The sequence below is a fragment of the Gouania willdenowi genome, chromosome 10, assembly GCF_900634775.1.
Source record: "Gouania willdenowi chromosome 10, fGouWil2.1, whole genome shotgun sequence".
NCBI lineage: Eukaryota > Metazoa > Chordata > Actinopteri > Blenniiformes > Gobiesocidae > Gouania > Gouania willdenowi.
The window spans coordinates 2,044,473-2,061,696 of NC_041053.1; the positions used below are offsets into that span (position 1 = coordinate 2,044,473).

At 35.3% G+C, this 17,224-nt stretch overlaps 1 protein-coding gene across 1 annotated transcript in view; it reads right to left on the reverse strand.

Moving 5' to 3' along the window:
* LOC114471523 (long-chain-fatty-acid--CoA ligase 1-like) overlaps window positions 1–17,224 on the reverse strand; it is a 53,482-nt gene that overhangs the window by 26,862 nt on the left and 9,396 nt on the right. The window contains exons 3-4 of the mRNA XM_028460363.1: window positions 17,044–17,222; window positions 8,340–8,435 (exon numbers count right to left, since the gene is read on the reverse strand). Of these exons, the coding sequence (XP_028316164.1) occupies window positions 8,340–8,435; window positions 17,044–17,222 (275 nt within the window). The remainder of the gene's footprint in view (window positions 1–8,339; window positions 8,436–17,043; window positions 17,223–17,224) is intronic.

The window sequence follows — 17,224 nt, forward strand, 5'->3', positions numbered from 1 at the left end:
GCTGTAGTGAGGAGTAGGTGAGAGATTATGATTGGCTAAGGCGACGTCATGTGTCATGATAGCCAATCAGAGCCAGTGTTTTTACACATGGGTTAGGGTTAGGGTTTACACATTAACCCAACTACACACATCTAAAAAATATGAATTATTTGACAAATATCAACTTTTTTTTTTTTTTTTAACAGTAAATAGTTACTTTCCTTGGTAATGAGTTACTTTTATTATAGAGTAAATCAGTTCCTAACTCAGTTACTTTTTAGAACAAGTAGTGAGTAATAATTATAATTAATTACTTTTTTAAAGTAACGTTCCCAACACTGGTGCTGACTAGGGTTGGTATTGGTTGGGTTTTATCAGAGACTCTGTATTTTTGTTTAAACTTTAAAAAAGAAAAAATGAAATCGTAAACACTTTTTTCAGGGCCAAATTGAACACAATATTACCTTAAATAATTTATACACAAACATATGGAAATAATATAAACATAAACATTTAAATAATATAAAATAAAACAATATTATATTAAAGTAAATAATACTGGAGATGAATATTGTGATTTTGTTTGTCAATAATCATTAATAACCTTTGTAAAAAATTAAAAAAAAAGCTCTAATTCAATATTTTTTTAAAATATTGCTCAGGAGCCACAAGTGGCTACAAAGCAAGGCAGCAAAACTTTTCTGAAATTATTTCTAAAAATGTCAACAATTCTCGCACGTTGTTTTCTGTAATTGAAAAGCTCACAACCCCCCAGATCAGATCAGATAGCCCCTGAATTACTGTCAGCTGGAAAATATAATGAATTTGCTGTATATTTCATTGAAAAAATACAATCAATAAGGTCAAACATCAGAACAAACCAGCAAAATCACAAAAAGCTTGAACAGCTTCAACCACTGAGGGAGGAGTCAACTACAATGTTAGAGTTTATTACAGTGAACCCAAAAACAATAGAGACTGTTCAGCAGCTGAATCCATCAACGTGTTGCCTTGACACAAAACCCTCAAACTTCTTTAAAACTGTTGTAAAGTCATTTATCACTGATTAGTGTCAGATAATTAACTGATCATTCCAATCAGGCACCGTACCAAAACCCCTGAAAGTAGCTGCTGTTAAACCTCTGTTAAAAAAGAGAACACTGGATGCCTCTATACTGGCTAACTATAGACCAATCAGAACCTTCCATTCATGGCCAAGATCATTGAGAAGGTGGTCTTCAACCAACTGAGTCAATTCTTAACATTCAACAAAATATTTGATAAATTTCAGTCAGGTTTTGGTTCTCATCACATCACAGAAACTGATCTGATCAAAGTGATCAATGACATAAGGTTGAACACTGATTCAGGAAAAGTATCTGTTCTCACTCTATTGGATCTAAGTCTGCATTTGACACTGTAGATCATACAATGTTGTTACACAGATTGTAAACATGGGTTGGACTAAATGGAAAAGTAATGGTTTAAGTTCTACTTGGAGGATCAAAGCTATTTTGTAAGCATTGTAAACTTTGAATCTGACAGATTACCAATGTCCTGTGGGGTTCCTCAGGGATCTGTTCTTGGACCTCTTCTGTTTAACCTTTACATGCTTCCTTTAGGACACATTTTACACAACTGTAAGGTTGATTATCAGAGCTACGCAGATGACACACAACTATATCTATCACTGAACCCAGATGACTATGGTCCCATTGAGGTGTTAAACCATGACAAGATGGAGGTGATTGTCTTTGGTAACAAGGAAAAGAGGACTGCTGTCAGCAAGTATCTGAGTCTGGATCTTTAGAAGATAAAGACCAAGTCAAAAACCTTAGTGTTCTGATTGACTCAGATCTGACATTCAGCATCAGATCAAATCTATCACAAAAACATCTTCTACCACCTAAAGAACATCTCCAGAGTGAAAGGTTTAATGACTCAGAAAGATCAGGAGAAACTGGTCCATGCTTTTATCTCCAGCAGACTGGACTATTGTAATGGTCTTCATCAAACATCTACAGCTGGTTCAGAACGCTGCAGCTCAGGTCTGAACCAGAACAAAGAGGTCAGAACACATTACACTGGCTCCCAGTCAGCCTCAGAGGAGACTGTAAAGTTCTGCTGCTGGTTATAAATGTGTGAATGGGTTTGGTCCAGAATACATCAGTGAGATGTTAGTCAGGTATGAACCCAGCAGGTCTTTGAGATCTATGGACACAGGTCAGATAGTGGAGCCCAGAGCTCACAGTAAACATGGTGATGATGCTTTTAGTTGTTATGCTGCAAAGAAGTGGAACAAACTGCAGCAGAGCTGAAGTCAGCATCACATGTGAACATTTTTAAATCAAAGTTAAAGGAACTTTTTTTCTCTACTGTGTATGATTGAGAGAGATTTATGGTCATGATGATGATGTCATGTGTTTGTTTTGATGATTATATTTTTTAAGCTGTTTTTGAGTTGCCTTGTGTATGAAATGCACTATACAAATACCTTTGCCTTGCCTTTAAAATTAAGGTTTAGAATAAAGATTTTGTGTGTGTGTGTGTGTGTGTGTGTGTGTGTGTGTGTGTGTGTGTGTGTGTGTGTGTGTGTGTGTGTGTGTGTGTGTGTGTGTGTGTGTGTGTGTGTGTGTGTGTGTGTGTGTGTGTGTGTGTGTGTGTGTGTGTGTTTTGTTACATTACAACCCTTCCGAGGACCTCGAGCAGTAAAAGCACCTTTCTACTTAGGACCTTTGGACAAGTTAGGACCAAAACCCTGGTCCTAACTGAGATAATAGATAATATATGAAACCAGGTTTGGTCAGAGGTGAAAACAAAGGGAAACATGGAGGTAAATCACTGTTTGTGCTGTTTTAAAACCAAAATTCCCTTTATTTTATTTTCTCTATTACTTCTTTAAAGAATACAAGGAAACTTTATTATTATCATGTTTTAACCAGTAAACTAGTATTTTTTTAGTTGTTTCACAAGATTGATATAAAAACCCTTTTCAGATTCTTTATTAACATGTTGCAGTTCAGAAAAAAATGATGCAGATATGTTACTTTAAAGTAAGTGGAGGGAATTTTCTTTTTTCTTTTGATGGTCCTTACAAAAATAGTAAAATCATATTTTTTTTTAAAACGTCCTAAAGAGATTAGTGAAAATATATGGGGCTTTAAAAATCTATATTTTTCTTCTCTTTGTGTGTTAAAGAGAAGAACTTCCAACTTCCAACTTCCGGCAGCTGAGCTGACAGCAGCTAAAGAGCAGAGCTGAGCTCACAGAGGAATTTATTTACTAAACATTAACTTTTTCTTCTGAGAAATGATACGATACCTCAACATCAAACTCTATCATTTACCATCTGACTCTGGCTCTGAGGTAACCATCTACTGCTTTTTTATTTGCTGGCTCAACTGGAAAGCTAAGTAGCAAGCTAGCTAGCTACAAGTAGCAAGCTAACTAGCAGAAGAATGGCTCTTTCCACAACAGAATACAGCAGTCTTCTCCAAAAGATTACTGAACTGGAGACTACAGTGTGAGGAATACAAGTAAACATTGAGGTTAATGGACACTGTGGATATGATAATGATACGACTGTGCCTCTGTTTCAAAACCGCGGAGTGGATAAAGCTAACTCGCTACCAGCCCGTGCTAACAAAGCTATCAGGCCTAGGGAGGATCCTGTTCCCGTTGATAAGCCAACAGGTGTGAGTCCTCCCTGGAATACTCTGGGAGCTAAGCCTAAGAAAAAGTCATATCCACTTCAAAGGCTAACGGGCCGAGCAAAGCGCCCTGATATCAATAATGAGACGGACTGGCCTGCACTCCCTTCTCAGACTGCAGCCTCAACATCAACTCCCTTGTCTGCCCAGGCACAAAAGTGGACATCTGCTAAAGGCAGGAGTATCACCAAGTCACAAACCCAGTTTCATGTAGAACTGGGTAATCGATTCGCCCCACTGCTGAATGACCAAGGATTTGCTCTAATGAGGTCAACACACAACCTTCTGGAACTGTGAAGACTGAAAGTGCTTCAGGAAAACAAAAGCGACATGGTAGGCCAAAGCAACAACCTCACACACTGATAGTGGGAGACGTTTCTGTTAAAGATGCTCAGAAGATGTTTAGCAGCAACGTGAAAGTGATCTGTTTACCTAATGACACAGTATCAGACCTGGCTGACAAAATCTTGCATATTGTTGCAGATTACCCACATTTGAAAAATGTTGTGATTCATTTTGGGTTAAATGATTTAGCCAAGGAGGAGTCTGAGGTGTTAAAGCAGGATTTCACCCATCTGCTAAAAACTGTGAGCTGTTTACAGCCTAAAGTGTTCATCAGTGGCCCGATACCTCCAGTCCGCAAAGGAGATCTGAAATTCTCAAGGATTTACTCTTTGAATAAATTTCTGTCTTCGGCTTGTGCTGCCCTTTCACTAAATTTTATAGAAAATTTTCCTATTTTTTGGGAACGTCGTCATCTTTTTAGAGCAGATGGACTGTGTCTAAACAAGGCTGGAGTAAAACTCTTCACATCCAACTTGTTTTACTTCACCAGTCACACTGCTATCAGTTCTGATAAAGACAGAGGACAACATGTACCATCGGAGAACAAAACAACAAGGAAAGAACATGGAGTCAATGAGCTTCCAGCAAGAAATAAAAATCACCAAAATGAAGAGGTCAACCCAACCCCCACATCTCAGGACCCACCTGCTTCACCCCAAAATTCACCTACTTCCACCTCATCCAGCTTCTCTCCTACCCCTGCCTTCTTGGATTTAACTGCCCAGATGAACGAGCTGGTTCTGGCTGGCACAAGACTGACACCCCACCCTTTACCCCACCATGGTCAATCTGCACCACCCATCCCTCCTCGACGATACCAGGCTCAGGATCACTCTTCTCCTCAGGCCAGCTGTGTTCATCTTAGAGCGACACAGGTCTGATGTGTGCTGGGTCTAGACTGCAATAGCTCTATGTTTAGGAACAACCAGAAAAAGTCAGGGCCCTATGGAGTTAATGCAGCTTCTTTAATTCCTGTGGTGACAGGTAACACAGGTAAAACTGTTAAATTAAAGAAAAGCAAAAAGCTTAATAGAGATAAAAATGTGACTCCTATAACATGTCATCCAAAAAGTCCACCAGTGTCTCCAGTAAAGTCTTTAAAATTAGCTCTTCTTAATGTTAGATCTCTTGTTAACAAGTCACTACTAATTAATGATATTATTTTAACACATCACTTGGACTTTTTATTTCTTAATGAAACATGGTTGAATGATGGTATCAGTAATACTATTCTCAATGAAAGTTCACCACAAGACTTTATTTATTTCAATAAGTGTCGTACTTACAGGAAAGGTGGTGGAGTTGCTGCCATTTTTAAATCAATATTTCAGTGCAAAGAAATAACATTTGGTGATTTTATCTCCTTTGAATATTTGTCATTCTTACTGAAGGGTGATTCAAGAGTTCTGTTTTTAGTCATTTATAGACCCCCAAAATATTCTGGAGAATTCATGGATGAGTTTGCTGAACTGCTGTCAGTTGTATGCACTGAATACAACTTTTTAATAATAACAGGTGACTTAAATATTCATGTAGACAATAACATGGACAATACTGCCAAAGAACTGTATGCTTTAATGGATACTTTTGGTCTTACACAACATGTGACTGGTCCGACACACACTCAAGGTCACACTTTGGATCTGGTTATCTCTAAAGGTGTTGATATCTCTGCTGTTGATGTAAGAGACTTAGCTCTATCTGATCATTTCTGTGTCTTTTTTGACCTAGAGACTGTAACATCTGTTCCCCCTAGTTATGTGTGTTTAAAGAAAAGGTACATAAATGACAACACAAGTGCACAGTTTATGGAAGCCATAGCAATGACACCAACATTGAGTGCTGAGACAGTTGATGATCTTCTGGATGAGTATAATAGAAACGTCTGTAATGTCATAGATGTGGTGGCTCCAATCAAAACTAAGAGAAAACCAAACACACAGAAAACACCTTGGAGGAGGACTGAGATAATGCAGAATTTGAAATCTGACTGTAGAAGAGCTGAGCGTAAATGGAGATCAACAAAACTCCAAATTCATCTAGAACTGTACAAAATAAGTCTGCGAAAATTCAACGATGGCTTGTTCAAAGCAAGGCAGCAATACTTTTCTGAAATTATTGCCAAAAATGTCAACAACTCTCGCACGTTGTTTTCTGTAATTGAAAAGCTCACAACCCCCCAGATCAGATCAGATAGCCCCTGAATTACTGTCAGCTGGAAAATGCAATGAATTTGCTGTATATTTCAATGAAAAAATACAATCAATAAGGTCAAACATCAGAACAAACCAGCAAAATCACAAAAAGCTTGAATAGCTTCAACCACTGAGGGAGGAGTCAACTACAATGTTAGAGTTTATTACAGTGAACCCAAAAACAATAGAGGAAACTGTTCAGCAGCTGAATCCATCAACGTGTTGCCTTGACACAAAACCCTCAAACTTCTTTAAAACTGTTGTAAAGTCATTTATCACTGATTAGTGTCAGATAATTAACTGATCATTCCAATCAGGCACCGTACCAAAATCCCTGAAAGTAGCTGCTGTTAAACCTCTGTTAAAAAGAGAACACTGGATGCCTCTATACTGGCTAACTATAGACCAATCAGCAACCTTCCATTCATGGCCAAGATCATTGAGAAGGTGGTCTTCAACCAACTGAGTCAATTCTTAACATTCAACAAAATATTTGATAAATTTCAGTCAGGTTTTGGTTCTCATCACAGCACAGAAACTGATCTGATCAAAGTGATCAATGACATAAGGTTGAACACTGATTCAGGAAAAGTATCTGTTCTCATTCTATTGGATCTAAGTCTGCATTTGACACTGTAGATCATACAATTTTGTTACACAGATTGCAAACATGGGTTGGACTAAATGGAAAAGTAATGCAATGGTTTAAGTCATACTTGGAGGAGCGAAGCTATTTTGTAAGCATTGGAAACTTTGAATCTGACAGATTACCAATGTCCTGTGGGGTTCCTCAGGGATCTGTTCTTGGACCTCTTCTGTTTAACCTTTACATGCTTCCTTTAGGACAAATTTTACAGAACTGTAAGGTTGATTATCAGAGCTATGCAGATGACACACAACTATATCTATCACTGAACCCAGATGACTATGGTCCCATTGAGGTGTTGTGTGACTGTTTAGAAAAAGTAAACTGATGGATGAGTGAAAACTTCCTTCAACTAAACCATGACAATATGGAGGTGATTGTCTTTGGTAACAATGAAAAGAGGACTGCTGTCAGCAAGTATCTGAGTCTGGATCTTTAAAAGCTAAAGACCAAGTCAAAAACCTTGGTGTTCTGATTGACTCAGATCTTACATTCAGCATCAGATCAAATCTATCACAAAAACAGCCTTCTACCACCTAAAGAACATCTCCAGAGTGAAAGGTTTAATGGCTCAGAAAGACCAGGAGAAACTGGTCCATGCTTTTATCTCCAGCAGACTGGACTATTGTAATGGTCTTCTGACAGGAATCCCCCAAAAGAGCATCAAACAGCTACAGCTGGTTCAGAACGCTGCAGCTCGGGTCTTAACCAGAACAAAGAGGTCAGAGCACATTACTCCAGTTTTAAAGTCTTTACACTGGCTCCCAGTCAGCCTCAGAATAGACTTTAAAGTTCTGCTGCTGGTGTATAAATCTGTGAATGGGTTTGGTCCAGAATACATCAGTGAGATGTTAGTCAGGTATGAACCCAGCAGGTCTCTCAGATCTATGGACACAGGTCAGATAGTGGAGCCCAGAGTTCACAGTAAACATGGTGATGCTGCTTTTAGTTGTTATGCTGCAAAGAAGTGGAACAAACTGCAGCAGAGCTGAAGTCAGCATCACATGTGAACATTTTTAAATCAAAGTTAAAGGCACTTTTTTTCTCTACTGCATATGATTGAGAGAGATTTATGGTCATGATGATGATGTCATGATGATTTTACTGATGATTTTAATTGATTTTACTGATGATTTTAATTGATTTTACTGATGATTTTAATTGATTTTACTGATGATTTTAATTGTTCTTATTGATTTAAATGTTCTTATTGATTTTAAACAATTGAATGTTTTATCATGTAAAGCACATTGAGTTGCCTTGTGTATGAAATGCGCTATACAAATAAATTTGCCTTGCCTTGCCTAAAGAATTCTGTGGTGATGGCATTAAAATACATTTTTTTTCTGGTCAAGGAAGGCATTTCATATGTTTCTAGGATGGCTGTAAAGTAGGGTCCTTACAAGAATAGCAAAAGAATGGGGTCTTTAAAAAGTAGCGTGTGTGTGTGTGTGCGTGTGTTACCTGACAGCCTACAGCAGCTCTGATAAAGGTGAGAACAACAGTAGAAACAGGAGCAGCTCCAGTCAACATCATACGGACACGCCCTCCAAGACTGTCCTGTAGGGGGCAGCACACTGTACTATAGTATACACACTGTATTATAGTATGTATACTATAGTATACACACTGTACTATATTATAGTACTATACACACTGTACTATAGTATGTATACTATAGTATACACACTGTACTATAGTATAGTAGTATACACACTGTACTATAGTATTGTATACACACTATACTATAGTATGTATACTATAGTATACACACTGTACTATATTATAGTACTATAGTATGTATACTATAGTATGCACACTGTACTATAGTATGTATACTATAGTATACACACTGTACTATACTATAGTACTATACACACTGTACTATAGTATGTATACTATAGTATACACACTGTACTATACTATAGCACTATACACACTGTACTATACTATATATACCAGTGACGTGCCGTCAGGGTAGGCAAGGTAGGCAGTGCCTACCCAAGGGTGAATTGATATTTTGATTATTTATTTATAATTTTTCTTTTTTTTTTTTAAATATAAATAATTTCTTTTTCCATTTCCAATAGCCTACAGTACCTATAAGTTTGAAAGTGTCCGCATTGTGTGTGTTTCATAGCCCAAATTACTAAACAGCGCTATTTCCTGGAACAGTTGCAGTCTTTTTTTTTTTTTTTTTTCGCTCCGCTGTAAGGCAGAGGGAGGCCACGCCCCCTCCCAAAGGCACGTCGCTCATCTGCCTCCGTTCTCATTGCGTGATTTTACGTGTTTGCGCATGCGCAGTCATGTCCCCAATATGACATCAATTTACGCGTAAAGGCAGCGTAGAGAGCTGCCTTTGCACGTAACTGCGCTATGCTATACATAAGCACAGAACATTAGTGAATAGATGACACGTGACTGCTGCTGCTATGTTCTCTAGCTAGTGGGTGAGTGACAGCACTAGAGATGATAGAGAAACTTTGTTTTGTACTATACACACTGTACTATACTAAACATATTATACACACTGTACTATACACACTGTACTATACCATACATATTATACACACTGTACTATACTAAAGTACTATACACACTGTACTATACTAAAGTACTATGCACACTGTACTATACTAAAGTACTATACACACTGTACTATACCATACATACTATACACACTGTACTATACCATACATACTATACACACTGTACTACAATAAAGTACTATACACACTGTACTATACCATACATACTATACACACTGTACTATACCATACATACTATACACACTGTACTACACTAAAGTACTATGCACACTGTACTATACCATACATACTATACACACTGTACTATACCATACATACTATACACACTGTACTACAATAAAGTACTATACACACTGTACTATACCATACATACTATACACACTGTACTATACCATACATACTATACACACTGTACTACAATAAAGTACTATACACACTGTACTATACCATACATACTATACACACTGTACTACACTAAAGTACTATGCACACTGTACTATACCATACATACTATACACACTGTACTATACCATACATACTATACACACTGTACTACAATAAAGTACTATACACACTGTACTATACCATACATACTATACACACTGTACTATACCATACATACTATACACACTGTACTATACCATACATACTATACACACTGTACTACACTAAAGTACTATACACACTGTACTATACCATACATACTATACACACTGTACTACACTAAAGTACTATACACACTGTACTATACTATATATACTGTACTATACTAAAGTACTATACACACTGTACTATACCATACATACTATACACACTGTACTACACTAAAGTACTATACACACTGTACTATACTATACACACTGTACTATACTAAAGTACTATACACACTGTACTATACCATACATACTATACACACTGTACTACACTAAAGTACTATACACACTGTACTATACTATACACACTGTACTATACTAAAGTACTATACACACTGTACTATACCATACATACTATACACACTGTACTACACTAAAGTACTATACACACTGTACTACACTAAAGTACTATACACACTGTACTATACTATATATACTGTACTATACTAAAGTACTATACACACTGTACTATACCATACATACTATACACACTGTACTACACTAAAGTACTATACACACTGTACTATACTATACACACTGTACTATACTAAAGTACTATACACACTGTACTATACTAAAGTACTATACACACTGTACTATACTAAAGTACTATACACACTGTACTATACTATAGTACTATACACACTATACTATACTATACACACTGTACTATACTAAAGTACTATACACACTGTACTATACTATATATACTGTACTACACTAAAATACTATACACACCGTACTATACTAAAGTACTATACACACTGTACTATACTAAAGTACTATACACACTGTACTATACTATACACACTGTACTATATCATACTTATTATACACACTGTACTATACTATACACACTGTACTACACTAAAGTACTATACACACTGTACTATACTATATATACTGTACTACACAAAAGTACTATACACACTAAAGTACTATACACACTGTACTATACTATATATACTGTACTACACAAAAGTACTATCAGAATCAGAATCAGAATCATCTTTATTGGCCAAGTGTATGTTGTACACACGAGGAATTTGACTCGGTCAACTGTGCTCTCTCCAATAGTGAAAACATTCAATAATAAACAATCAGCTAGAAGAGATGATAATAAGTATAAACATAAGTATAAATATAAAATACTATACACACTGTACTATACTAAAGTACTATACACACTGTACTATACTAAAGTACTATACACACTGTACTATACTATACACACTGTACTATATCATACATATTATACACACTGTACTATACTATAAATACTATACACACTGTACTACACTAAAGTACTATACACACTGTACTATACAATATATACTGTACTACACCCACTACCACCTGACCGTGGCTCAGGTGGTAGTGGGTCGTCTTCTGATCGAGAGGTTGGGGGTTCGATCCCAGTACCTGACTATGTGTCGAAGTGTCCTTGGGCAAGACACTGAACCCTAAGTTGCTCCCAGTGGTCGACTAGTGCCTTACATGTCAGTCCTGTCCCACTGGTGAATGAGCTGATATGTAAAGAGCTTTGAGACTGTTTCAGTGGTGATAAAGCTCTATATAAATCAAATCCATTTACCATTTACCATTACACAAAAGTACTATACACACTAAAGTACTATACACACAGTACTATACTATATATACTGTACTACACTAAAGTACTATACACACTGTACTATACTATATATACTGTACTACACTAAAATACTAGACACACTGTACTATACTATATATACTGTACTACACTAAAATACTAGACACACTGCACTACACTAAAGTACTATACACACTGTACTATACTATATATACTGTACTACACTAAAGTACTATACACACTGCACTACACTAAAGAACTATACACACTGTACTATACTATAAACACTTTACTACACTAAAGTACTATACACACTGTACTATACTATATATACTGTACTACACTAAAGTACTATACACACTGCACTACACTAAAGAACTATACACACTGTACTATACTATAAACACTTTACTACACTAAAGTACTATACACACTGTACTATACTATAGAACTATACACACTATTCTATACTATACACACTGTACTACACTAAAATACTATACACACTGTACTACACTAAAATACTATACACACTGTACAATACTATATATACTGTACTACACTAAAGTACTATACACACTGTACTACACTAAAGTACTATACACACTGTACTATACTATATATACTGTACTACACTAAAGAACTATACACACTGTACTATACTATCGTACTTTAAACACTGTACTATACTATATATACTGTACACACTGTACTATACTATATATACTGTACACATTGTACTAAACTATAGTACTATATGCACTGTACTATACTATACACACTGTACACACTGTACTATACTATAGTACTATACACACTGTACTATACTATATATACTATACACACTGTACTATACTATACACACTGTACTATACTATATATACTATACACACTGTACTACACTATATATACTATACACACTGTACTATACTATAGTACTATACACACTATACTATATATATACTATACACACTGTACTATACTGTACACACTGTACTATACTATACACACTGTACCCACTGTACTATACTATACATATTATACACACTGTACTATACTATACATATTATACACACTGTACTATACTATACATATTATACACACTGTACTATACTATAGTACTATACACACTGTACTATACTGTGCACACTGTACTATACTATATATACTATACACGCTGTACTATACTATACACACTGTACTATACTATATATACTATACACACTGTACTATACTATACATATTATACACACTGTACTATACTATACATATTATACACACTGTACTATACTATACATATTATACACACTGTACTATATTATAGTACTATACACACTGTACTATACTGTGCACACTGTACTATACTATATATACTATTCACACTGTACTATACTATATATACTATACACACTGTACTATACTATATATACTATACACACTGTACTATACTATATATACTATACACACTGTACTATACTGTGCACACTGTACTATACTATATATACTATTCACACTGTACTATACTATATATACTATTCACACTGTACTATACTATATATACTATTCACACTGTACTATACTATATATACTATACACACTGTACTATACTATACACACTGTACTATACTATAGTACTATACACACTGTACTATACTATATATACTATACACACTGTACTATACTATAGTACTATACACACTGTACTATACTATAGTACTATACACACTGTACTATACTATATATACTATACACACTGTACTATACTATATATACTATACACTGTACTATACTATATATACTATACACACTGTACTATACTATAGTACTATACACACTGTACTATACTATATATACTATACACACTGTACTATACTATAGTACTATACACACTGTACTATACTATATATACTATACACACTGTACTATACTATATATACTATACACTGTACTATACTATATATACTATACACACTGTACTATACTATACATACTATACACACTGTACTAAACTATATATACTATACACACTGTACTACACTATAGTACTATACTATAATCTATAGTATATACTTTTAATCTACTGACCTCCTGGTCCTGCTCGTTTATTCCTAGATGAATTCTCTGAGTTTATGTCATCTATTGTTAAACTGTGTATTAATCCTTGGTGATTTTAATCTACATGTTGATAATTCCTCCTGTCCTATGGCAGCTGAGCTGATGTCTCTAATGGACTCTTTTCACTTTGTACAACATGTGTCAGGTCCAACACACACTGAAGGTCATACTTTAGATTTGGTCTTTTCTTTTGGTTTAATGATTGACCATCTAGGTATTGAAGATGTATAAATAAGTGACTATTATTGCTGTATCATATTTAATCTGTCAATCACACTGGTACAGACTACTTCTAATGTGAAAAAGCAGAGACTCATTCTTAATGAAGCAGCAATCAGTGGATTTTCTGCCTCTTTTGATCCAACTACATTTGCTAGTTGTGATGATGTTGACACTTTTATGACAAACTTTAATAGCCATTGTTTGTCTGTTTTGGACACAGTAGCACCAGCTAAAAATACTCCAGGCTCTAATAAGAAACCTTGTCTGTGGATGAATGAAGCTATTTTTAGCTTTAGGAGAAGCTGCTGGAAAGTGGAACGGTTGTAGAAAACCACTAAACTAGAGGTGCACAGAGTCCATCTTAAAGAAAAGATAATGGAGTTAAATGAATTAATAAAGCATGCCCGCTCTGCTTATTTTACTAATCTTGTTTTGCAAAATAAGAGAAACCCCAAGGTTTTGTTCAATACTATTGAAAATCTTGTTGCACCCTCACCGTCCCATGTGTCTGTACACACACAGGAGGACTGTAACCATTTTTAAACTTTTTTGTAAACAAAGTACAAGATATCAGGGCTAGCATCACTCCTCCCTTGGTTAGCTTGTGCAGTGCATCAGCCCCTGTGAGCTCATGGTCCTCCTTCACTCCTGTCAGCCTACAGGATGTTCAGGTTTTAGTAGAAAGATGAAAACCTCATCGAGCTCTGTAGACATTGTTCCTACTTCTCTGTTTTTAAATGTTTTTGATGTTGTTGGTCCTTTGATGGTAAAATTAATAAACCTCTCACTTTTATCTGTCTCTGTCCCCAGCTTTTTTAAACATGTGATAATAAATCCCATTCTTAAAAAGCCTAATCTGGATCAGAGGATTCTATAAACTACTGACTCATATCTAAGCTTCCCTTCATGTCTAAAATCATAGAGAAAATGGTTGCTAAGCAGCTAACCTCATACATAGAGCAGCATGATATTTATGATAAATATCAATCTGGTTTTAGATCAATCCACTGAAACTGATCTTCTGAAAGTTTCTAGTGACGTGATGATGTCACTGACTCTGGTCGTTACACAGTTTTAGTTTGACTTGATCTGATGCTGCCTTTGATACAGTAGATCATAGTATACTGGTTGATCCACTTACATCTGAGATGGTTTTCTGGTACTGTTCTCCAGTGGTTTACCTCTTATATTAATAGAAGAACCTTTAATGTTACTATTAATGATGTAATGTCTAATATGTCCAACCTGTCATGTGGAGTAGCCCAGGGCTCTGTTCTGGTTCCTGTTTAGTTTTTATTGTATCTGATGCCTCTTGGTCGGTTGATCCATGGTTTTAAAAATATGTCTTATCATTTTTATGCTGATGATATCCAGTTGTACTGCTCCTTTAATGACTCAGCGTTTCACTTTTTATCAGAGTTCTTAGACTGTATATCCTGTATCAAAAACTGGTTGTCATCAAATGATCTCCAGATAAATTCTAATAAAACATAAACTCTGGTCATGTGATTAAAAGTCTCTTGGTGATCTGGGCTCATCTGTTAAAACCTTGTGTTTGATCAGTTCATGTCTTTGGAGGGTCACTGTCATCTACTGACTAAAAACTGTTTTATCATCTGACAAATATCTCTAAAGTCAGACATTTATTATTAAAATCAGATCTAGAACTGGTCATACACACATTTATATCATCACACATTAACTATTGTAATTTGACATGTTTTAATAAGTCGACCCTAAACAGACTCCAGATCGTACAGACGCTGCTGTCAGACTTTTAACTGGTGCTTCTAGAACATCCCACATTACCACCATTCTTTCTACTCTGCACTGGTTCTAGTGAAGTTTAGAATAAACTATAAATATTAGTTATTACATTACATGAGCGTTACATGGTCAGACCCCTCAATATATCTCAGACTTGTTGTACCCCTACACTTCAGGGTGAAGTCTTCAGTCTTCAGACCAGGGTCTCCTAAAGACCCTAAAACTACATTTAAAACCAGTGGAGACCTGGTGTTCCAGACTCTGTTGAAGACTTTACTTAGAAAAGCTTTTAGTTACTGGATTTTAAATGTTTTTATCCTTTTATGATGTTTATGTACATATTTTATTATTCTATTATGATGTTACACTTAATGATTTTATCTGTAAAAAGCACTTTATAAATAAATGACTGACTAGAATGACTGACATACTGACAGACAGACAGAAACAGAGGGTAAAACATAACATTACCGCTCTTTGCTTCTTGGTGGAAGTAATAAATGATAACAATAGGAGGAGTTTTTCAAACTGAGATATAAAATATCAATGTTTCCTATTTAAACCTGTTCTGTAAATAAAACATAAAAACAGTTCACAGCAGTCTGATTTAAAACCAAATCATATTCATGATATTCTTAAAGCAAATGTTCCTCTGTGTGTATGTTTAACATACCACGTGTTCTTTTTACGTCTGTTTATGATGACTTCATGTCCATCAGTAGAAAATATATATATATATATATACATAATATCATCCATATATTTATTATCACCATATGTGGTTCCATCCTTCCACAGAATGAGCAAATAATAATAATACACGTTAATATTAGATATAATAATAATAATAACAATAATAATAATAACAATAATAATAATAATAATAATAATAATAATACACATTAATATTAGATATAACAATAATAATAACAATAATAATAATAATAATAACAATAATAATAATAATAATAACAATAATAATAATAATAATAATAATAATACACATTAATATTAGATATAACAATAATAATAACAATAATAATAACAATAATAATAATAACAATAATAATAATAATAATACATGTTAATATAATAATAATAATAATAATAATAATAATAAATGTTATATTAGAGGTTTCACTGCTCAGTCTCTTCTGTCCGAAGCTTCATCAACACCACAGAAGGAGGCGTGGCTAATGCTACATATAATTAGAGGTTCTTAAAGCCTTTACACACAGCTCAGTGCGTACCTGAAACCTGCTGAAGACCAGACGGTCCCAGATACCGTCTCTCCTCACCACGCCTCTCTTTAGCTCCGCTTCCTTCCTCTTGGAGGCAAAGTGGAGCAGCCAGCATTTCCAGAAGTTGTCGGCCTGCCCGTGAATCTGCACAAGGTACACAATAGAACTCAGCCACAGGGAGCTTACCTCT